Raw genomic sequence first — 24,404 nt, 5'->3', positions numbered from 1 at the left:
ATGTTTCTTATTGCTTCCTCCCTCTTGCCGTACCCTGTTCAGATCAGAACTGGCTTCTTTGTGCATCTCTGCCCAGTTACCTCATACAGCCAAGAGTTTGGGTTTGTACATCCAAATGACTGGCAGAGAACTTGCGCAAATGAGTTAAAAATGGCTTAGGCTGACAATTGTCACTGCCCTTGTCTCCTATGATCTTTGTTGTTTTCCCCCTTTCAAAGTCCTTTGCCATTTCTCAGGGTTACTTTAAAATGTGTGTCCATTTTGACCTTCACCCGTATTTTGATGTTTTCTTGTTTGAAAATGCTCTAATTTCTATGTCTCTGAGATTTTTTGTCAACGTAGTGTTTTGTCTTCCTCTAAGCCCAATTGAAACAGGCAGAATCCACATCCCTTGCTCTCATTCTGATCCTTGTAAATAGACCATCAGTGCATATTTTGAGCCAGTGACTGTAGATTGGACCACCAGCACTCTTTTTTTTGTGACCTGGACTTATTTTTTATCATCAAACCTTGACCCAGAAAAAGAGAGAAAAGGGCTGCAAGGTGGGGGGCAGAAGGAGGCTGAGAAGTATGGAACAATAGTGAGAGGAAAGCAACAGGGTTTAACATAAAACTGCAGAAGTGAGAAGAGTGGCAGCAACAGTATGTTGTTGGATGAGGCAAAATTAGGATTAAACATCCTCTGTATTCAGGAACCAGACATTGAGTAGTAGCACTGTCGACTAATGAAAAAAATTAGGCCCAGCATTTATTCTTTTACAAACTAAGCATTGCTGACCATCCCTTCAAGTCCTATTTTCACCATTTTCTTAGTGATCCCATTGATATTTTTCGACTGGAATCGGAGAGTCGAAGACCACAAACTAAAGATAAAAAATATAAACCTTACTGTAGATCTGAAATCTGCATTTGACCAAAGAAGACACTTAATGAATGAATGCTTGCTTGATCCACGTTTACATTCTACAAATATGTTTGAGGGACTATTCCCTCATACACCTTGTTTCCCATACTCTAACCCCTGCAGCCTAATTATCGGACCAGTCCTGTTTGCTGAACTTAGACTTCTACAACCTATGATGTTCACTGTTTGGTGGCATCGAGACACTCATTTACCTTCTTTAACTCGCTGTGTCTGCAACAATTCCCACCTCCCTTCTTACAAATGCCTGAGGGTCAACTGCGTAAACATCTTAAAACGCTAAGGAATTGAAACCACTGAAATGTTTTGACTCCTCTAAAATTTGATTTGTTCAGAATGTCCGTACTGGTGCTTACAAGAATCACCATATGCCCTTGGACCTAAATAATAGTCTTGTGACATGCATGTTTCAAATTTCATTAATAACTAACCTCTGATGTGCAGAAGTCTGAAAGAACTACACTTGCCAAATGTTCTTGCTTGTGCCTTGTGACAATTTCTTAAACAACATTTGTACTTCTTCAACAGCTAAAGGATTGCAATGTGGTTGCATCAAAATTAATATTGATACTGGATGACTTGCTGTGGGTCTTAACCGATTCCCAGTTGAAGGCTATGGTGCAATACGCAAAGTCTCTTAGTGAAGCAATAGAGAAATCTGCAGAACAGCGAAAGAGCATGGCCACCGAACATATCCAGGTAAACAGCTCCGTTTTTTATTGCATATTCAAATAAATAATGTTGTATCTTGACAGTGTGTGTTAAACATCTGGGTTATGAAAATTCTCAGTCACTTTGCGGTTTCTGTAAACTTGTGCCACTTGGATACACATGTTTTTGTTTAGAGCTGCATGTGAAATTTCAATATAATGCAGCATTCGGCTCTTGATGATGATTCTAGTGGACAACGTTATTTTCTCGTCTAGTTGGGTGGGAGGATTGGATCTTATGATCTACATGCCACATGTATAAAGATGTGGTATATGTTATGTTCACTGCAGTGGCATTTGCAGTGGGGTTCAGATCTTAATAGCTTCCAGTTAGGCATATGTCAGCTATGGCTGTTGTCATTTGCTATTTTTGGTTCCCAAAATATATCTTGTCTAGCACCGATTGTCTGTTCTTTTAATGTAGGAAGATGTGTTTTGCAGTTAATGTAGTGCAGTATTTGTGACTGAGGCTCAGCTGTTCTTATTTGAAAAGTATTCTTGATTCAAGAACTGATTGGCCAAAGTGTTTATGACAAAATGTACCTGTCTCATTTAAACAGGACTGAACTTTGCTTAATGGCTTCCTTTTTAAAGTAGCAAAAACCAATCTTCTGAAGCAGTTCATCTAAACTTCCTAATATTAAATATCATTTTGTCAATGCGAGCTAAGCTTTTGAAGTGTGAAACCCAGTATATACAAGACCACAATTAAATCGTATTGTAGTAAACTTTCCTAATACTGTACTTGCTTGTAAAACCGTTACGCTACGTGCCAGCTGATATAAAAAAAATCCTAACAGAACCACTAGCTTTAAAAATGCAAATTCCAATGCATACATTTTGCCAGCACAACTTAAATTGGTCCTCAAAGAAGGATTCCAAAAGTGATCTATTAATACAAAGCTAAAAGACTACAATTGAAATTCCTTGTAATTTCACCAGTATATTTTCCTCACCTCCCAACATCCCCATTCTAGCTGAGAGCCTGATTGTTAAATCTGCAAGGATACTTAATTCATACAACATGTTATGCCTATATCTAGTTATTTCCTAAAAGAACACAAAGATATGCCTACCATCATCACCCTTTGCCCCGCATTTCAACAATCTGGAATGATATTTCTACAATTAAGCTGAAGTATAATTAAATTCATGTGTAATGTGATCATACTGAATTATTTGCTTGTGAGTAGTAATGTGTGCCCCATGTCTATAGATTGACCGAGTGCTCACTCACTTGCATATTATCCAATTGAGATTCCCAAAATAATTGGTGAAAAGATTATATATTTGGTAATTGCTTATTTGAAGCATATTCTTCTACGAGGTAAAACTTCTTAAATACTAAATCTTTGTCAGTCTCACTGCTTTTTAAAATCTATGATCTGCTAATATTTAAAGATGACAAAATTGGAAGAACATGTTGTGCTTTGCAAATTTTCACTTTTCCCTTCCACACTAGGACTGATGTCTCACGAGTCCGGAGAAAAGGGAGTTGTCATATCCTGAGACCAACCGTCTCTAAAATGAATTAAATGTACCTTCTAGTCTGCCTCCTAGCCCCAATACATATTCGCCTAATTAATTAAAAACATTAAGACCTTCAGGAAATTTACTACACTACAAATTAAAGTCCTATGAAAAAGGCAGCTTGCTGTTCAAAAACTGTAGATTTCTGAGCTTCAGCACGCTAGCCCTATCCAGCTGACTTCCACTGTTCCATACTCTGGTAAAGGCATAAGGCAGTTGTGGATTGGCTATTTTAGTGACAAGTGGATTACTCTGTGCCATCAGACCAAAGTTTGAGAAGTGAGTAAGGTTGCTGTTTGTGTTGCTCAACATAATGTTACTTGTTAACCTTGTCATACAGCCACTGTTCCCAAATATATTTTAAAATCTGCTAACTATGCCTCGTTATTTATTTCAATCTACATATGGGCCAACAAGGCCCCTGTGTTTAGGTATGTAACCACTCGCTGAGCAATATGAGGGTAGAGGAATGGATTTTCCAGATTCTGAGACCTATTATACTACTACTGCACTCTAGGTTCTAGTTTCTAAAGGATTCTTAGTACCAGTTTCCACATCTTAAAAAGGAAGAAAAATCTAAATTATAGGCGGCAGATACAGAATTATTGAAAAGATCATACTAGTACTTAATATCATCTGTGTTGTTAATAATTTTCTCTGACTTGATGTAGAACTTCAAAACTACAGAATTGGAACATGTTGTTTGTTAAGGTACCCGTTATCCTTATGAGCCTTAAAAGCCTCTACAGTATTGGAAAATACGTTTTGTGAAAAAAAATAGCTTGGTCGAAGCCAGTTGCAAAGAGCCCTTTAATAAATGACTTCAGACTGTGAAGGTGGAACTATTCACGGAAAAGAAAGGTGTAGTCCTCAGTGTGAGTCAGACTTCAAAAAACATTATAACAATGTGTCAAACATTCCGAAATTACAAACAAAACAGAGGAACAGAGAAATCGTAATTCAGTGAGAAAAGGGGACTTTAGGTTATAATAAAAAACCAAGAAAATGCACAAGAAATAGGAATTATTCCAAAATAGTTTGTTTGGTGAAAATGAATCCACACAAACATTCTAGTAATAACCACCTAATCATATGCTTTCCTTATTCTAAACTATGCAGCAGCCATAAAGATATCAAAATTCTAAAAAAAACAAGCCGGCTGCCTCCGTGGTTTTAGTCTAGCGCTAACCCAGTTCATCCCTAAAGCAGTGGTCATTCCATGCCTGGCCTCTGTGAAGAGGTGCCTCAACTCCTCAAAAACAGAACTTAGAGCAACAAACCTCTGACAATTATACTCAGCTAGTAAAATCAAGAAACAGTGCATAATTCCCATAATTCTGCTATGCCTGAATTCTAAGTAAGTGCACCAGGGCCTGCCCTCAGTACCTGCACTCTCTTAAGTACTTTTTTTTACAACTTGCATTGAGTGTAGTGGGGTGTCTATACTTTCTGTTAAAAGAAATTCTAGTTTTGTACCCCCTTTTTTGGTTGAAGTTTGGGAAAAGGTGACGACCAGGTCAATAGACTGACTGAAACCGGTGGTCCAAGGCATGTGCACTTTCAAAAGGCATTTTGGTTAGATGTATGGTCAGTCAGGCTGAGGGAACGCACCTTTCAGAGGTGCTGGGGTACAATGATATCAGTTTTGGGATCCTTTGTCAGCTAGAGTCCTAGTGTCTGGTCGCATTTCAGTAAGAATACCATGGTGGTATGTACAGGTGGACCGCCTGCATGCAGGGTGTAAACTGATCTGTTCATTTTAGCATTAGGTTACTTTATTAACAGGCGCCTCACTTGTATGCTCACTATGCCCTAAGTGAGACCATATAGCACATCAGTCTGCTGAAGCTGAGCTGCTTGTTTGAGTTCAAGATTGACAAGTCAGAGTGTTTTGTGATAACATAAAACCATGTGTTATTTGCATAAAAGGGTTGCAGTAGACACACCGTCTTTTGCAGGAAGGCCACGCAGGTTCAGTTCTGGGCTCTCAGGCAGCGTTGTTGCTCATGGTATCCCAAATGATGGGGAAGGTTACACTTGTATTGTTCTGTATGTACCATAGTTTCCTGAGGTTACGGGGGACTCTCTCTTCCTACCTTTACACACATCACAAACAAAGCTGGCTTGACCAGCCCTTGCAGAATTTTGCCTCACTGTAGAAGGAACTAAACAAACACAGGTACAGATATTCACTGGTACGCACACAAATACTTATCTCGAGCCCAACCCTTATCGAACAAGCAATTTCTACCTTCTTTAGGTTTGGGAATATGAATGCTGCACTGACTCTACGGTGGTTCGGTTCTGGGGGACATAGTGGGGTTATCTTACCTAGTCCTCTGCATTTCCACACCACATCATGTTGTGGCCTCTGATGTTTGTCTCCTCTGGGTTTTATTATCCCTCAATGAAGTATTTGTTTACATTTCGTTATATTTATTCTCCAAATGCTTGTTGGTTTCTGTGTCACAGATTGACTGCTTTTATGGTGCTTATTTCTGATCACTAATGGGTATGATCCCTGCCTCATGATCATTATTGATCAGGATTAAGAAGCAGTACTCTTTGACGGTGTCAGTCAGCAAACAGGAGGAGAAGCAGCCTGTGACTCAGTCAACCACCAAGCAGTGATTTACACACTGTAACATATGGACTTCTCCAAAACCGTCCCATACTGGTTCCCCTAGTGCCTTGCCAATTATCGCAAATTCTTCCATAAGGGAACCTCAGTATTCCAGAAACTCCCATTCTCCTGTAGAATACCCTAGGGCTCCATCCTGTCCCACAGTATTCTCCACCTCTACAAGGAACTCAAGATCCATCAATACACAGATGATATGCAACTCTACCTGAAAAGCACCCCCACATTAACAATCTGATGTTCAGTGCCTACATCAAATATAGGTTTTCCTGTACACCAATAACCAAATTCAAGCCTGTTTCCCCAAACAAACCTGGACAACCTCCCCATGTAGGTAACACCCAGTGCCAAATGTCTTTGATTCACTCTTAATGTCAATTGACTCTTGAAATACCACAATGTTAAGAAACCATGAAAGTGTTGTACCAGCTATATCTCCTGAAGGTAGTAACATTGTTCCTCTCTGAAATCAACTTTAGGAGAGCAGTCCAATTGATTGATCAACCAATCATTCCTGTAAATTCAATTCATCTCGCACCTTGATGAAGGCAACAGCTCTTTGGTCCCCACAGCATGACACTGACATATGTGAAAGGCATTCCACATGCTGCAGCACATCTTATCAAAGGCCTGAAGCATCAGTACCACCAACCCTGAAGGAACTGCACTTGCTCCTCCTTGAAGCCTGAGCTTCATTAGTGCCAACTGCATCGCATACAGGGGCACCGGAAATGGAACACTTCACCAAGATAATAACCACATTCTGGGGTCAGCCACAATATGAGCCAGGGTGTGACCAGACTAGAAACTAAACTGTGCAACAACAAAAAAAGAATATTAGATGACAGGGCTCTCCATCTTTGCTTCCAGGACCAGGAACAACATCCTAACCAACATCAAAACTGCCCCAGTGTTCCTATAATGCATGCACAGTTACATACATGCATGCATACACATATTTCACTGGTAGGAAACTTCTATCATTTTTTTATCCTGCTGTGTTTCCAAAATACTTTTGGGCACATGCATCAAGGTATTTAGGAATCGCAAACGGTGCGATTCAGTAAAATCGGCCGTTTGCGATTCCTAAATACCTTTTTAGTATGCATCATGCATTTTTGGAAAAATCGCTATTTTTAGCGAATTCCAAAAATGCGATTGCTCTTAAGGAATCGCAAATTTGCGATTCCTTAAAAGCGATGCATCATTTTAAAAAAAATTGCGATATTTGAAACTGGAAGTGCAAATTACCACGAGGTTGAACCTCGTGGTAATTTGCGAAATGGTTCAAATATGCTTAAAATTGTTTTTTTTAAACTGTGCAATTACAGACACACATGTCCTAAGGACATGTGTGTATGTAACTTGTACTGAAAAGTACATTTCATGGGTGCAGGGGGGGTCATTGGACCCCCCTCTCCACCTTTGAAATACATTCATGAATTGCGATTTTTCAATTGCGAATTCGCAATTACCATTGATTCCTATGGGCCTTTTAGCCCATAGGAATGAATGGGAATTGCGAATTCGCAATTGAAAAATCGCAAATTTTATGCGAATCGGTAAAAATTGCGATTTTTACCGATTCGCATAAAATTTGCGAGAAAAATGATGCTTAGGCTTTTGCGAATTCTTATTTGCGATTCGCTATTTTTCGTAAATAAGAATTCGCAAATGCCGATATTGATGCATGTGGGCCTAAGTACCTGAGTTGTCCCACTCCAGTATGCAATTTCATGTTGAACCTTTTTTCTTAGGCAATTCCAAAATACCAGCAATCGAAGCCAGCAAATACACTGCTGGAGCCTCCCATGTGTGTGCTGCTGACCAATGCAAGTTATTCATTGTGTGGCCCTTATACATCTATCATAAATCAGATAGGGAAGGATCACTTGTCCTGCATATCCAGGGTATGCAGGTCCGGTATCTGTGTGTCCCAAATAAAAAACCCTCATGCACGTGTAGAGTGGTTCGGTTAAGCGGTATGCTTCTTTTCAAACACTTTCGTATGATTTACATTGACAAAATACCTAAGGATTCATATTGATCAAATCATAGTATTTGATATCCATGGTCAAATTGTTTAGATAGTGCTTTGGAAAGCCTGAAAGTCTTTAGAGAGCGGAAACTGATTTGTTCTTTTTGAACGTTAAACCGATACTTAAATTGAAAGTGAATCTTAAAACTTTTAATCAGACTAGCCGGATTACAGAGTAAGGAAATATTTCGAGCATGTAGTTACCACTTATGAACTTGGGTCATGCATGATTTTCAGCAGCCGCCAATTGTGACTTCAGTACCACCAACATTTTTTATGGGTAATATTTCTCATGCTTCTCTTTGTTGATTGGGGTCCAGTAGTCGTCGGCGGGAGAGTGTGGTATGCCTCTCAAGCTTTAAACCTGAGACGTTACAACATATTCTTTGCCTATGCCCCAAGTTTGCTTTTGAGGAATGCATTGAATCAAACCTACCCTGATACTGATTTGGGTACGAACATGCCAGAAGCAATCTTTTACTGCCTGTGTAGAAAGACCTACATGCAGATAGTTTGCTTGTTGGTTATGTTTCTGGATGTGGTTCTGAAACCCTGAAGCCAATTTGTTGGATATCAAAGCCAGCTTGATCAAACCCGGTTTTGATTATTATATTTATAAGTCATTGTATTAAGGCTTTTTATATGATTGTTTGTGACCACCTCAAGGGTGTGCTATAGTTTATGCCTGACTGATTTAATGCTATCTTTTATTAATTGATTATATTTGGTTTTGCTGAAATTAATTCACAGTCCACGTATGCAAAAGTCTTTTCATGGAGAATATTTCTTTGTATGTTAAGATATATTTACTGATTGTAATGGATTAAATAAATAAAGAAATATTTGTGTTTTATTGTTATTTTATTTATTTCTTGAAATTACCTGACATCTCATTGTACTTTATCATTTACAAGAATTATTGTTATTATTTTTCTAAGGCCTTTGAGTAATTAAAAACATACCTCAACTTGTAATATCATGTCTTGCAGACTTCCACTCCTGCAGCGAGTTCTCAGCAAGTTAAGCCCCATCAAACATCCGCAACACCTGAACAGAATGATGCAATTGCAAAGCTCTTCTATCAATTTGATGTAAAAGAAACATCACATCATTTACTAATTTCTCATTTGGACCTGCACATATGTGATGACATTCATTCCTCAGAAAAAGGTGAAACATCTTTACCTTTGATACTTCCGTTGGATTTTTAGCAGCTACAGTTTGATGTATGTTTGTATAATTAGTGCATTAACTCAAGTGCTTTATTGTCGTATCTACATGTGATTGAAGCATCCTTCAGCCAATCCGTATATCTTCCTCATGGACTTTGCTTGCGGGCCTTAATGTATCCGGTCATTGATTTCCGTGTTTCTGTTCTCCTGCCTTTGCTGCCCTGAGTGACAGCAGCATGGCTTCAACCTAGCCGATTCTCACAGGCAACACCAGAATCTTTTGAACTTGCCATCCCAGTAAGACCCATAGTCGTTGTATTTCAGAACACTTTCAACAGTATAATATTGATTGGAGTTTGTGAAAGTGCAGCAAACCCATGTAACTTGGGTTGACCTCAGCATCAGGGTGGCCCCCAGGGATGGATCTGTGACTTAAAATTGTTACACTCTAAGCTTTGCTGGAGCTTGTGCTTGGCTGTCAATTTAGAGACAGAAATCTCCGTGCTTGGTTGTAGGAGATTTTCACAGAACATCTGGGGTGTTTCCGATAGGTCTACACAGGTGAAGGGACAGAATCAGAGACTGTGCTTAACCTCTCTGTTTATCTCAGATGCCACATTGCTGTACTGAGTGGCAGTAGGAACAACCCATTCTTCAACTGTGCTTGACTGAGTGATCAGCAAAGTATCTTTATCTTTGTTCAGATTGGCTTGCAGCGTTGGGGCATTATCAATAGCATCTGACTATGCTGACTTCATGACTTCGGTAAAGGCATTCCTTTACCCCGAGGTAGTCAACCTACTGTCACAGAGATAACCATGGAATGTTCCAAATGTGATTTACTGTACTCTAAAGAACTGCTGTTTGGGGATAGTAAAGATTTTCAATGCACTGATAGACTTTGGGTAACATAGAAGAAAGACCGATATCTTTCCTATCTTCTGAGAGTCATGCGCCCAGTCCATCTTGGCTTGCATGTTAATGAAGCAGGTATGTTTCACATAACCCTACTATTGGTTGTATGACAGACCACAACCGCATCTTTACCACACATGCCTTTGCCACGCATGCCTTTACCATGCATGCCTTTACAACAAATGTTGTTGTAAAGGAATCATTGGTAAAGGCACATGGGTGGTAAAGGTTACACCCCTCCCTGCCACCCTGGGCCCTAAAACCGTGTCCTGAAAACAATCCCGACCCCAGCCCTAAAAACATCCCAGCCTCCTACCCTGAGCCGGCCACCCAGCCCCCCACCCTGAGCCCTAAAACCCGTCCCCCAGCCCTAAAAACGACTCCAGGCCTAAAAACTACCCTGACCAGCTCCCCCCCAACCCCCCCCCCACACTCATCCCTAAAACCCGGTCGCCAGCCCTGATATGTACCCCGACCCACACCCCCCCAAAACTGAACCCTAAAGCCCACCCCAGCCATGATAAGTACCCGACCCTAAGACTAAAAAGAGAAAACTACTCACCAAGCCACGTCCCGATCCTTCCCATTCATTCCATTCTCGCCGGGCAGGAAGGCTCTCCAACTCTCCCGCCCCCCGCCCATTCGCTCCGAATCTAGAGCACTGACTGCCTTTACCACTCGTATGCCTTAACCACCTTTACAGTAGTAAAGGAATATGCGTGGTAAAGAGAAGTGTGGTAACGCTTGCGTTGTAACACCACAAGTGGTTCTGACCGCGCTATTAATTCCATATCCCCCCTACTGAGGTTGCCATATGGACAATTGTCACTTTTCTTAATTACCTTTAAAAAAAGTAAGTAGCAAGGGCCATCATTTCTTAGCACTCCCAAACGCTGATTCTCCCAGTTTTCATATCTCCCTGATAATTTCTTGCTGACAGGGCTGGACTTGGAAGGCAAACCGGCCCTGACAATTGAGTTGGACCGGCAGGGGGGGTGGAGGAGTGGGGGATGTGTGGGTTCGCGTGTAAAACACTGGCATGCATGATCTGTGAGGGATCTTCTTTCATTGATTTTGGTGACCGCCTCTAATGTTGTGGCCTGCTTAATGCAGGCGAACTGGAAGAAATATTCCGACCATCAGGTTTATTTGAATATATTCTCTTGGGTGTTTCTGAACTTTGTGGAGATTTAGTCGGGATTTTATATTTCTAAAAGTCTATTGCAAGGTAGTTATATGATTAGAGCTCATTTCCAAGAACCTGACCTAATTCTGTGTACATAGTGCTGCAATAAATTACCTGAAAATTGTAGTAAGTGCAGGTGTTTCAGGTCAGTTATACAGTTTATCACGGGACGTTGAATCATTAATAGTCCGATTCTTTTTAATTTATCTCAGAATTGTACACCAAGGAAGTGTTCTAAATACAAATAACTGTGGCTATCATTTCATAGTTAAAACCTAAAAGAACATAGACTGCATCGAATTTGGATCTCTTTTGCACACATTTGCACAAATGCATTGATTCATACCTTTAACTACTAAGAAAGGTTTTGTTATGCTATTAAACTCTATTAAAATGTCATGCTTTGCTAGCTATGTTTTATTATGCTCGAGGCGCTGTTATTGAGGTGCTTGTTAAAACTCCATTGTAAACTAATCCCGTTTCATGCACTTTATCGTTGAAGGATTTAACAGGCGTGTTACAGGAGGCGCAATGCAGCTGTCATTTAGTCAAATAACCGTGGACTATTATCCCTCCCATGTTACAGGTAAGTCGAGGTATTTTAGATTTTTGTCTGGCTCTTCAATTGCAAGTTAAGTTGAAAAAGTTAACAAACAATGTTCATTACATGACTACATATTAAAATGCAAAAACACCGGAGGGGAGATTGCGCGCAGTGTGATGCAGATAATCCAGAAGGTTAAACATTAGCTGAACACTCTCTTGGCTGTTGCTAAGATACCTCCCCATGCAACTCGTACAGAGGAATGTTTGATTAAACACTGTGGAGATTCTGATGTGGGTTCACCAGTGTTTTAAAGACTCATATTAAATATTAGCGTGATCGCACTACGTAAATGCTTTCTATGTTTGGTGCAAGACAATGTTCCTGTGTTGGTGTGCTCGTGGAAGCACCTTATCCACTCTTCCTAGATTTGCAAAGCTACAGCAGTTTTACAACAGAAATAAAATTGGAAGTGAAACTCACAGAAAAAAATCATACTTATTAAAAAAATACAATTCTATGAAAGCATAAAAATCCTCCAGGTTAGCAAAACAGTTACTAAAATTGTTATGGTGCAACCCATGATTGAGTCTCTATAAAAAGGAGTACCCACAGTTGTTGCAGTATCGTATTCAGGTTTTCTACTTTTGGCTCAGTAAGGTTGTGTTTGTTCCTGTTTTTTTATTTTAACGAGCATTAGATTTGAATTGTGGTTCAGATCTCCTTGAAGAGATTGTCGGTAATGGATGCAGAGGGACTCTCTTTTATTGCTAATCAAATTAGATATATCTGCAATGGAAATGTGTTTAAAGTAACTTGAGACCATGCACGGGCCTCCAAGGTTACTTCCAGAGTTTCAATTTAGCTCTCGTTTTATCAGTCAGACTGTCAGCGCAGAAATATGTCCCATAGGTAGTTCAGACAACTGCGTGGTTATTTTGAATGCCTTTTATGAGCGTTGTTTTAACAAACTGGATCTAAACCTTCGCCACCAGAGTATTCTCGTGTTTTCACTTTACTGCCTCCTCCAGATACTAATTCGCAATAATTCAATCTCGGGTCTTGTAGTCAATCTTCCACAGTTGTCTAATAGTAAGATTGGATTAATTTGTAAAGGATTATTTAATGCAGGGCAGACCCAATACAATGGCATACCCAGGCATTGGAATACTACAGCAAGAGCCCAGAGACAAAAAAATCCTTTCTTCCATGGAGGCCATTTATTCCAAGCTTGAGTGCCTGGTTAACTATTTTTCAATGAAAATGTTAAAGTAATTGGCACACTGAAGGTCGTTATTGAAACACACATGTCCCAGTCTCAATAGCTGGCTGCAATATATCATCACTGAGTAAATACAATGCACTGCTTGCATTTTTATAAGGGTTTTCTGCGCTATCCCTCTCTCATAAAACACAAAACCATTACCTTAAAAAAAAAATTACAAACATTACATTTTATGTACTCGTGGCAGTGAAAAGTGCAAATTTAAAAATGTACTTCTAAGGTAACTTCTTATTTTTTTAATAGGGTTTATTGATTTTCAATTTAGTTTACACAGTGCCAAGAATAATAGGAGTTATACATAATATTATACAACGACACATTACATTATAAAAGCTGATATGTTTGGTACAGTCATAGGCACAGTAACAATGTCGTAATAGTCTCCAGTGGTTCCACATAACACTATTAACAAAATTTAGAACATATTGAGCGTCCGTCGTGCATCAGAAGGAGCGCCTTGATGTTCTAATAAGGTTGATCATATTAAGGTAACTTACCATTAGCTTTTTAATGTTTTAACTTTGCTTAAGCTCTTCCATAAAGCGTGAAAATGAAACATGTGATTTATAATAGATGAAAATGGTACTGGATGTGCTCATGTTAATGTTTTGTTGTGTATGCATGTGAGGGAGATGTATGAGGGGTGCACATGGACATTTTCGGCTTGGGCAGCAAAAACTCTAAGGCCAACCCTGGTTTAATGCACGTACATTTACCCATTTACCATGTACAAGGCATGTATGAGGGGCCCATGATACTTTACCCACTCTCTACTCACCCACTTGGAACCTAAGATCACACCATTTTTTTGTGGTAACCTCAGATTCCCCGAGTACAGGATTCTAGAAAACAGATTGTTTATATGAAAAGGCCTTTAGAATAGAACAAAGTCGCCTTGAATCATGAAACACATGACAACCACTTTGTGCACATCGCCACCCGACCATTAATTTGCATGTATATTTGATCTGGATAAGACTAGAAGTTCGGACCTCCCATATCTACAGGTTCTGGCCCTCTATCCCTACCTTGCTGGCTGAACACCATTTTAAAGGGACTCTTTTTTACTTACACTGTCTCTCTCCCTCTGCTGTAACTGTCATCTTCATTTTAAGTAACCTGAAAATGTTTTGTCTTTGAAATCACATTCAATATAAATAATAGACCAATTTCCGCCTTACAGAGTGATTAGACAGAGCGGTCATAAGTAGCCTGAGGCACACCGTGAGGATGTTTATGAGACTAGCCTGACATCCGTTACTTTAACAATATCCGATACCTTGAACATTCTAAAATATAATTGGGCAGTCTTGAGAAAACATTGAAGGTAAAAATTAAATGGGTTAGAGAAGATGGTAACTGGTAGGGAGAACTTTTAGAGTAAATCGTACCTCTGCACAGCCAATGATCTAAGTAGAAGTCTTAGAAATGCAACCATATCTTTGGGGATAGCAAAGGAAATCTAGCTCTGTGAAAAATATAGACTTTTTTGTGCAACATTAAACTTTTGAAAAAGATCATTTCACATGAAGATAAAAACATTTTTTTAAACAAATTATTATTGCATTTTAACTATAAAAAGCAGTGTAGTGCGGGCCAAAGACTAAGTTCTAATCACAAAAAATAAAATTGTAGTACATTTGCATCAGTTCGATCAAAGACCATACTTTTCAGAATTGAGAGATAAAAACCTACTTAATAACTTACAACGCAATACATGAAGAGGGGTTTGGGTCAGCTGCTTGCGCACGACATCTGGAGGCATGCATGGCATGCCATTATAAAGCACAAAAAAAAAGTTGTAAGCATGCATGACAGCCATGTGGGGGGGAAAAGTATAGGTAAATATTTGCTCCAGCATTTGAAAGTCCAAGATGTGTGTCTTTGCAATGCTTGTTTACTTTTATGTCTACTGGGTAAGGCTTTTTTCCGCTAGTCTTCTATGTCGCTGGACTACATAGAGGATTCTGCGTGAGCTAAATGCCTGCTATCAGGAAAGATTTACAGTTTCTTTTGGACCATACATCATTAAATTCTAGTCAGTAGACACTAGCTGTTGTCCACTTTGCTAAAAAGAATGTAAGTCATATTACGTTCAATCCTGTTATCACAAAAAAGTAATAAATAAGAAAGGAATCTCCTGTTTAGCTCATTGCATGAAAGGAAATAAATACAGGCATAGAGGGGGGCGGTCTGCAAAGAGGGATTTTATCACTGTTGAAGGGTCAATCCAGAGTCCCATGTTTTCAGCTACACTGAAGCCCACTCAAAACATCTGCACTGGTAAAAGCTTCTGCTGCTTTTTTATATTGCCACATTTCTGATGCACCCCGAGCCAGATTGACTATTTTGGTGCCTTTTTGTCCGATTTCTACATTAAAACTGGCAAATCAAATTCAGTAAGTTAGGATAACTGACCGTAGACTACCTCACAGCATCCAATGTAGCATGTGTGTTTGTTGAGTGGTATATGCAACTGCAAGATTTAAATTGGGCAGTGGGGGTGGAGTACACCTTAATAAAATGCTGATCTTTGCTATGTCGCTTACATTGTGGATTAGTTATACTGTGTTAATAATTTGTCTTCACATGATCTGTCCACCACAACAGCTATTTTCTGTGTTTTGTTAAATAACACAGAACAAAAAATAGAGGATGGAAAGAGTCTGAAACATATTACAGTGTTTGTGTATGTGTGTGTGTATATATATATATATATATATGTGTGTGTGTGTGTGTGTGTGTGTGCTTTTGTGTGTGTGTAGAAAAGGCAGGAATTAAAATCTAAATAGTATCAGATAAAAATAATCAGTCAAAATATTATCCAACTTTACCTAATAAAGTAGGTTAATACTTGTAGTGTATCCTTAATTAAATAGACTGCCACTAGCATGTTTATAATATCTAATAGTTTATTAGCAGTTTCTTTGCTTTTAGACTTTTCACTGCATTTGCTCTGCTGTAACTTTATCATATAAATATTTTTATGAAGCATAATTACAACTGACTTGTGTTTTGCTTTCAATAGTCAACGTTCCGCTAAACTTTTACAAGTCATCCTCGCACCACTCCTCATATACAATGTTGATCCTGACATCCTTTCTTAGCATTGCAAAGTCAATAGAACCTGTAGTAACCTGTAGTAAATGCACATCTAAAAACTAGATGGCGAGTGGCTTCTAGATTATGATTCGTCCCTTCTGAGGTACTGAAGTCATCCTAGTGAATATGACTCGAGAGTTGCTCACCATGTGGGTCAATGTGCAATAGGAGTCTTTGATACTTCTAGACCTCTCAGCTGTATTTGATATTAATTTGAATTATCGATGCATAATTAACCTCACTGGCATTCATACTGGATGCCCACTAAATTGGTTACAATGTATATACGGATGTCATACAGATCCATCTTAAACTTGAGATCCAACTTTCTGAAGCAGGCCCAACACTTGATGCAGTGAATAGGCCTTGAAAAAACAGTCAATTGGGAGCCATTTTGGTGGTTTGTCCTCCTGGACCTGTCGTCGCTTTAATTAGTTGGCCTCCATCCATGTTTTCCTGACCTCCCTCCTCCAAACTCCCGCCAGAAGGTGTGTAATTGGGGAGTATGCCTTAGCAATTATATGTTCTTTGTCCCTCATGTGATGCAGTCATCAAGTGAGCATTATCTCACCCTCATTTCTATTCCCCTAAAACAATGCTCTAGTCCTAATGTGTTGTCTTCACGCGAGGACCAGTGCAACAGCTGCCTCCACTGGGCTTCACAAAAAAACACTATGTAGCTAGCAAAGGTCCAAAATCACATGCCTTGTCTCATTTGTGGATTAAAGTGGAATGATAAAATCACATCAGTCCTTACTTAATTTGTTCACCTATTCCTGGAACAACGATTGAACTCACTTGAGTGTATATTCTGTAGACATGCTCTGGGGCACTTTTTATATGAAGTCTTCCAGCTCTACCAAACAAGAAGGCACCTGACATCAGCCATTGAAAAGTTGGTTGTTGAAGCTGAAACGTTTGAGAGGCTCCCCTTTCTCCTTCTGAAGCAGCAATATTCCAATTCATAGAGCCTTACATAAAACTGTAATAAAGTATAATTGAGAATTAACTGTAGAACATTTCAGTAGAGAAATTTAGTTATTGTGAGTATACTAGAAACCTCCCCCATTCCCTACAATTTAGGAAGAAGGTTAAAAACTCTCTATTTCTATACTTATTCATTTGTTACCTAGCAGTTTTCCCAGCACTAGAATACCAATAACTGGGTAATTGTCTTGGTTAATAAATATCATTTGTAATCATAACCATTAGTGTCAGAACATGCAATGCTAATAAGTAAGAGAGCCAAGTTTAGAATCCAGATTGTGGAGACACTGTGAAACTTCATGTAAGTATATGGGAAATCAGATGCTTTTATGAGTGTGGTGGTCCTTAATGTGCAGATATACGCTTCCTAACAGGCTTAATGTGTTCTGTTTTCAGCACCTCCTTCTTCGATTTGGTATAATTTGATATGTGATTGTCCCCTTGAGGTATTCATTTATAATCTTTTTTTATAGCCAATAAGGAGCACTTAACATAATCAGAGAAAACAAAGGTGTAATTGCCTAATTTTATATAATGCTAAATTATAGCATTTTTTTCTGTTCCTGAGTCCCTCCAATTGTGGCAGCTAACGGTACTGAAACGCAGAGAAGTAAATGGCTTTTCCCAAAATTAATCTATGCAAGTCGAATGGCTGAAGTCAGAATTTAGAATCCAGGTCACCTCCGACTGCTGTCACTTCACACCCAGTCTCTTCTTGCTAAAAATTTGCTGGGCCAGGCTAAAATAGATTGGTGCCTGGGAATGGCTCATTGTTGTCGGTAGAGCCTGGTGGTTGCACAAAATGTGACTTACGGTGCCTAAGTACTATTTCTCTTGTCTGCGGTCCATGTCTTTTCCCAGACTGCCTTTGGTGTGATTTTGTATACAAATGAGGTCACTTTATCATGAGGGAGCTATACTCTTTGCTACTTTGTGTTATGGAGTCACAGAGTTTGTAGTTGATTTAGGCTACCACTGTGCCCTACATGGCCTACTTGATGTTTTTGAGAAACGTTGCTTCACACACTACTGCTGTGGTTTATCATTTCAAGGGTTTGGGTGAAGGAAAGGGTGGAGGAAAGTTGATAACCATGGGGACGGAATTCTACTTTCTTATTTATGTGCCTTTGATATCAGAAACACTCCCTTGTTCTGTGAGTCACACCTGTACAGGTAATGGTTTTGAAAAATATGGTACATACACTTCAAGAGCCTGGAAATCGTAGTTACAGGGAGGTTTCAGGCGAGTTTACGTTTTAAATCCTGCTGTATAAGTGTTGGAGTTTCTACGTGAGTGGTTTTGTAGCGATAAATTTCATTGGCAAACGAAACAGAAGACTGAAAATAACTATTAGGCGCTGTCAGAATCCTGTTCAGAGGGCCAAGAGGCAAACAGGGGTTACTAGGCCCACCTATGGGGGTTGAGGTATTTTACTTCTGGTGTCCCAGGACCTGACCTACTATGAATTCTGTGCAACAGGGCTAAGTACCACTTCAGCACTTGACTGTCATGAATAGCATGGCTCAAGCAGTCCAAGGCTTCTCGGGTTGGAGGTGGATACAGGAAGTGAACCAGGTACACAACGCAAAATATGCAGAGCAGCAGCATTAAAGAACTGTCCGGTCACATACTTAATTTTATGAAATCATAAGTATTTATTCTATTGCTACTAACACAAAGGGAAATACGACATTTACAAACAATTTCCACAGTCCCCTGAGCTCATTGCTATAGTGTTTCTTTGCGTGGTTTCCTAAGTCCCATTCTCTCCTCAGTCTAGCAATAGTGGGTATTGCCCATTCACTATAGGCAACATTTAGGTGAAGGCCCATTAGTAGTTCGAGTCTCAGGAGTTCCACTCCGACTCTGTACTAAAGTCAGAAGTGTTCTAGCCTGGCAGCGTTGTCGGGCAAGCTAGTTTAGCCTGGCAGCGTTGTTGGGCAAGCTAGTTTTCCCTGGGGCCTACAGGCTTGAAATTAGTCTTACCCGGAACTGCAGGATTGGAGTTACCGAAGTCCCTGAGCTCGCCATCTCCATGAGCACTGGAGCTGCAGCAACTGTCTCCAGTAGGTTCTCTACACACAGCCTAACACGCAGCCCAGGCAACTGCACTCCACAGGTTCTTCTCACACAGTATGACAACCGCAACAAAGGGGGAGTTATTTGTGGCTCCTCCAATCTGGGTACATTCTTTTGTCCTTCCCATGGCAAGGGGTGAGGAGATGTAGTATGAACATCCTGACACTGAACTTCATGCACAATGCAGGTCTGTAGTGGTCCCCATGGTGGCCTCTCTCCTCAGGTGACGAACCTGACAGAGTCACACTTCTTGCTTGGTCCCGGTGGCCCACTCTGGCCTATGGGGTCACCCTCTCTCCACAGCACACAGACTCTGACCATATCTGAACAGCCGATTTCTTCAAGCCGGCCCCTCCTGGCATATGGGGTCACAATCTCCCCACTGCACATGGGTGATGGCCCACTCAGCATGGCAATCTCTCCATGGCAGCCCCTCTTGCCATATGCTATCGCTGGCTTTCCACTGTACATGGTCTATGGCTATCGGTGTATGGCAGTCTCTTCACAGTAGGCCCTCCTGGCATACAGGGTTGCCAGTTGTTTACTGTACATGGGTAATGCCCTGTTAGGCACAACCATGATCAGGGCTTACTTCACTGTAGCCCTCTTCTGGCATATGAGAGTCCACGATTTGTACTGCACATGGGCAACGACCAGACCTGCGTAGAAGTCGCTAAGGGAATCCACTCACCAGGATTTCCTAGTGGACCTCGCTCCCTCCAACGCTCTCCTCTTTCTCATAGGAGACACTGGTCTTGGCAGGCAGGCGCTGGTGCTCCAGGCTCCAGGGCAGGGGTTCTTAGATTCCCTGGGTGATGTCCCCTGCTGGGAGGCTAGCAGGCCTTGGCCCCTGTCCTGGCCACAGACAGAAGTCTTGCAGAGCTTCTCCTACTCATACAGTCTGAAGGGCTGCTTGACAGTTGACAGTCTTTGGGGTCTCAAGCTACCCTTCTTATAGTATGTGATTTACTGTCTGAGTCTTTGAAATTTATATTGGGATCTGCTTTATTTTGAAGTGCCCCCTCCTCTGCCCCCTCTTCTTTCAGAAAGCAGTCTGTTACAAGCAGTAGTGACTCCAAAGCTGACACCCACAACAAAGGCCATGGGAGGGACTAGCCATTGACACATAGATGACAGCCACAGTGATATGTGTATCAAAAGGCTAGCTCAGGGCCACAGCCCTTCTCTTTATGATTCCAGTGTGAGCCCTATCTCCTTCCTGAGATGTGCCTGGGCCCCTTCTTGTGACCTGCCTCCCAATCAAAGAGCACCCTTTGAAGTGTGGTAGGGGAGCCTGGCTCTCCTCCTCTACAGTGTGTGTCCCCCGGCTTACAGGGAGGCAGCAATACACAAATCAAGAGTACATGGACAGAGTCTGCGAAACATATCCCCAAGACTTTATCTGACCACGTGCCTGTTCGTTTGGTGAGTGCGCTCCCCAAAAAATACTCCTAGACAGTTCACATGGCACCTACATACATCCGCGATGCTAGACCTGGTGTTTCGGACTGAGCTGAGACAGGCTATCACAAAGTACTTTGCGCACAATGCAGGAACAGATGATAGTGCCCTAATACTATGGGAAGATTTTGAAGTGAGAATTTGTGGGTTTTGCATAGGCAAACATGTAGAGATGTTGAAAGATATACGGCAGCAGATAAGCAAAACAGAAAAGGATATAAAAATGTTAGAAACTGAATATGCTCGAACTCTAAACCCTGCACTGCTCACAGAAATTAGAAACAAACTGAACACTCATCACAAATTTGCAGATAGTGAAACGAAATATACGTCACGCAGATATATGATGTGGAACTATGGGGAGGGAGTATGCCCAGGTCGCACACTGGCAAGTAGGATACATACATCATGCCCGCCTCACATATCACCCAAATCGTAGACGCGCAGGACACCCCATATTATGATACACCCTTCATTATAGACTGCTTCTCTGAATATTAAGCATGATTATACTCTGCACAGGCATCCACCTCTGAGGAGGATATAAACAAGTGTCTAGATGCTATAGCCCTAGTCTGGCTCGCTAATGAGCACCAGGAATACTTTAGTCACCCTATAACCGAAGACAAATTAAAAGAAGCCATTATATCCCTCCCAAACAATAAAGCCCCGGGGACAGATGGCCTGCCGGTGAATTTCATGAAGAATATAGTGACTTGCTTACACCCCACTTAACAGCGATGTATTCGGAAGCATATGAGGAGGGGACTCCCCCCACCATCACTGCGGGAGGCCCTGCTAATCACACTACTTAAACCAGAAAAAGATTCGACTCCATGTGATTTGCATCGCCCACTGTCACCATCAACCTGGATGCCAAAATATTAGCTACAATTATAGCACTACGAATGCGACCCTTAATGCAGAAATTGGTCCTGCCAGACGAGTCTGGATTTATTCCAACACGGTCAACGACGCACAACCTACGAACTATCTAAGCACTGTTCCATCAATTACACCCAAACACACCAGCAGCAGCGGCCTTATTGGATGCAGCTAAAGCATCTGATTCAGTGGAGTGGCCATTCATGTTTTCCGTCTTGATGAGGATGGAATTGCAACATCCGTTCCTGCGCTGGATAAAACTACTATACACAGAACCATGTGCGAGACTCTGGATCAATGGCATTACGGCTGACCCTATACATATTTACAGTGGAACGCGACAGGGGTGCCCACTCTCCCCACTACTATTCCTTCTGGCACTTGAACCCTTGGCATGCAAAATCCGGCAAAAACACTCAAACGCAGCACTACAGTTTCCACTACAGCCTGTGAGCATATCCCCTTATGTGGACGATATGGTTTTATAAACCCGCCACCCAGGAGATAATTTAAATCAATGAATAAGGGAATACATACGATTGAGCACTAATCGGGGCTAAGTATAAACTGGACTAAGTCCATGGTAATCATGTTGAAACCTACTACAAAACAACCCCAATTAGACTACCCATTGCAGTGGCGACCAGATGCGGTAAAATACTTAGGGGTATAGATACACCAGGACCCAGAGTTGGTAATACGCGACAACTATGGCAAGGCCCTTACAAAACTGGAAAGCCAAGTGGATGGATGGATTAGGCTGCCACTATCACTGGCTGACAGAATTGCTATACAAAAGATGGTAGTGCTGCCTCGCTTTCTTTATTTATTCACAAACATACAGGGTGTGCTCGCACAACAGTTTTTTTTATAAAACTGTGCACATGCATTACTAAGCTTACATGGTCAGGTAAACAGCCAAGAGTGGGATGGAAAGAGCTGACCAGGCCATACATGCAAGGGGGCTTTCGAGCTCCAGACTTACAACTCTATTACTACTGCTCTCAAGCGCAACATGCACTATAGGATACACCTGCATGCACATATACACTACATAGCAGTGGAAAATGAAAGTGCCCATCCAACTCCCCTTATCACTCTTCTACTAGAGCCGAAACAGTACACCCCAAGAGCCGAATCAACCCAGCACGCAGCACGTCTGCAGCATGGTACATGTTGACAAAACAAGCCAACAAGCTCCCATATGCCCCAGTTTTGCCACTACGATAACATCCCCAAATAACAGTAATACAAGAGAACAACGTGCTAAAGCTGCTGTGTGATATGGGTATGTGCACAATGGGGGATGTATTCCCCAGTAGCCAGGTCATATCACAGATTGAAGTGGCACATCGCACACCACTAAAGCTATTTGCTTACTTTCGACGGCAGTAAGAGATATTTACGCCACATTTCCCAGCGAACCGCCAACACATAAAGTTCTACTAATACTCCTAACATCACTTTCACACCAACGTCTTGTAAGGAACCTCTATAATGCAGCCCAGCAGGAACAATTTAGAGAACAGGCTCTACAAAGATGGGAGGACACATAAGGCGGCCCACTGTCCAAAGAAGACTGGGGATACAGCTGTGCACTCACACAAATGCTCACATCTAATTGCAACCTACGAATCATTCACTTTAAATTTTTACAACAAATATATTATTCACAGCTCAGCTACATAAATATGGCATTTGTGAGGACAACACATGCCTGTGATATCCACAAATTCAACCTTAGTGGCAAACAGTGACAAGCACCCAGACACAAATGTTGGCTGAGCAAATACCCAACACACCACAAGTTTGGCTACTGGGGACACGCAAAATTAAACAGATTGGGAGACTTAATTGCTAGCTGTGGCATTAATCCTGGCCAAGAGAAGAAGAGCCATGAAATGGGGAAGTAGGCAGACACCACACCACACCTCAAAAATTGGATCACTGACATGATTTACGGCAAAGAGCAATTAGAAAACTATGCAGAACAATTACTGGAAGCATCTCACCCTAAAGACTTTTGGGCCCAGCTCATGCAGTACTTAAGGTCTATACAAATAGATGAATAGACACTTGCTACGGTACGGAGAGCTGGGGTAGCCATCACACGCCACAGCATATGTAGTAATTGCAATAGATGTTATAAAATGCATTGCTGTATTACAACACACCCTGAAAGCAGGAGATATGGACCTAAAATAATGTACAATACCGGGTGTAAAATGTCTGAGCTGTGTATTGTATCCGGACATTTATAAAAACAATTTAAAAAATAGACAAATCAAGGGGGGGGATTCCTCTACCTCCTCTCATCATGTTTCACCATGCAGGCCTGGGTCTTCCAAAATGGAAGCCAGGCAGCCATGTATTGTACCAATCGCAGGCTCCCATACACCCAACACATGCATATAACATACAATCACTGCACAGCGCTACATTCTTCATGTATTTTTCCATTAACAGGCACACATTTACCCAGCACATATGCACAACATACTCGTACTGCGCATCACTATATCTTTCATGTACTGTGTCACTCACAGGTACACATATACCATGCACATGCATGTGTCAAACACAGAGCACTGCAGTATTCCTGTATTGTATCATTCACAGGCGCACATAAACCTAGCACATGCACATCACACATGCACAGTGCAGCACTACAAACCAAATCAATGTTGGTCAATTGTGGGTTAAGGACCAGTTCACCTACTGACCACTACACAGTATGCTGCCACCACTGCGCTTTTTCTGAGTAACTCCTGGTAAAGACAGTAGCCTTTCATCACTATGAGAGTAGTTATTTTGGCACCCTCCCAGTCCAACAACAGCAATCCATGAGACAGGCCTATGACATGGCGCACACGACGCATAATGCCTGTTTGCCTATGATAACAAAAATCAGCATTAGGGATTTAGACAACAGTATAGTTGGGCCAC

General features: G+C 41.1%; 1 protein-coding gene across 1 annotated transcript in view; it reads left to right on the top strand.

Moving 5' to 3' along the window:
- Positions 1-24,404, top strand: part of BLTP3B (bridge-like lipid transfer protein family member 3B) — a 349,381-nt gene that overhangs the window by 137,620 nt on the left and 187,357 nt on the right. Inside the window, exons 7-9 of the mRNA XM_086918075.1 lie at positions 1,451-1,621; positions 8,831-9,011; positions 11,617-11,700. Coding sequence (XP_086774201.1) covers positions 1,451-1,621; positions 8,831-9,011; positions 11,617-11,700 — 436 coding nt within the window. The remainder of the gene's footprint in view (positions 1-1,450; positions 1,622-8,830; positions 9,012-11,616; positions 11,701-24,404) is intronic.

The sequence above is a fragment of the Lissotriton vulgaris genome, chromosome 1_1, assembly GCF_964263255.1.
Source record: "Lissotriton vulgaris chromosome 1_1, aLisVul1.2, whole genome shotgun sequence".
Lineage (NCBI taxonomy): Eukaryota > Metazoa > Chordata > Amphibia > Caudata > Salamandridae > Lissotriton > Lissotriton vulgaris.
The sequence above is the reverse complement of the archived record's forward strand: the minus strand, read 5'-3'. Positions and strand labels throughout refer to the sequence as shown.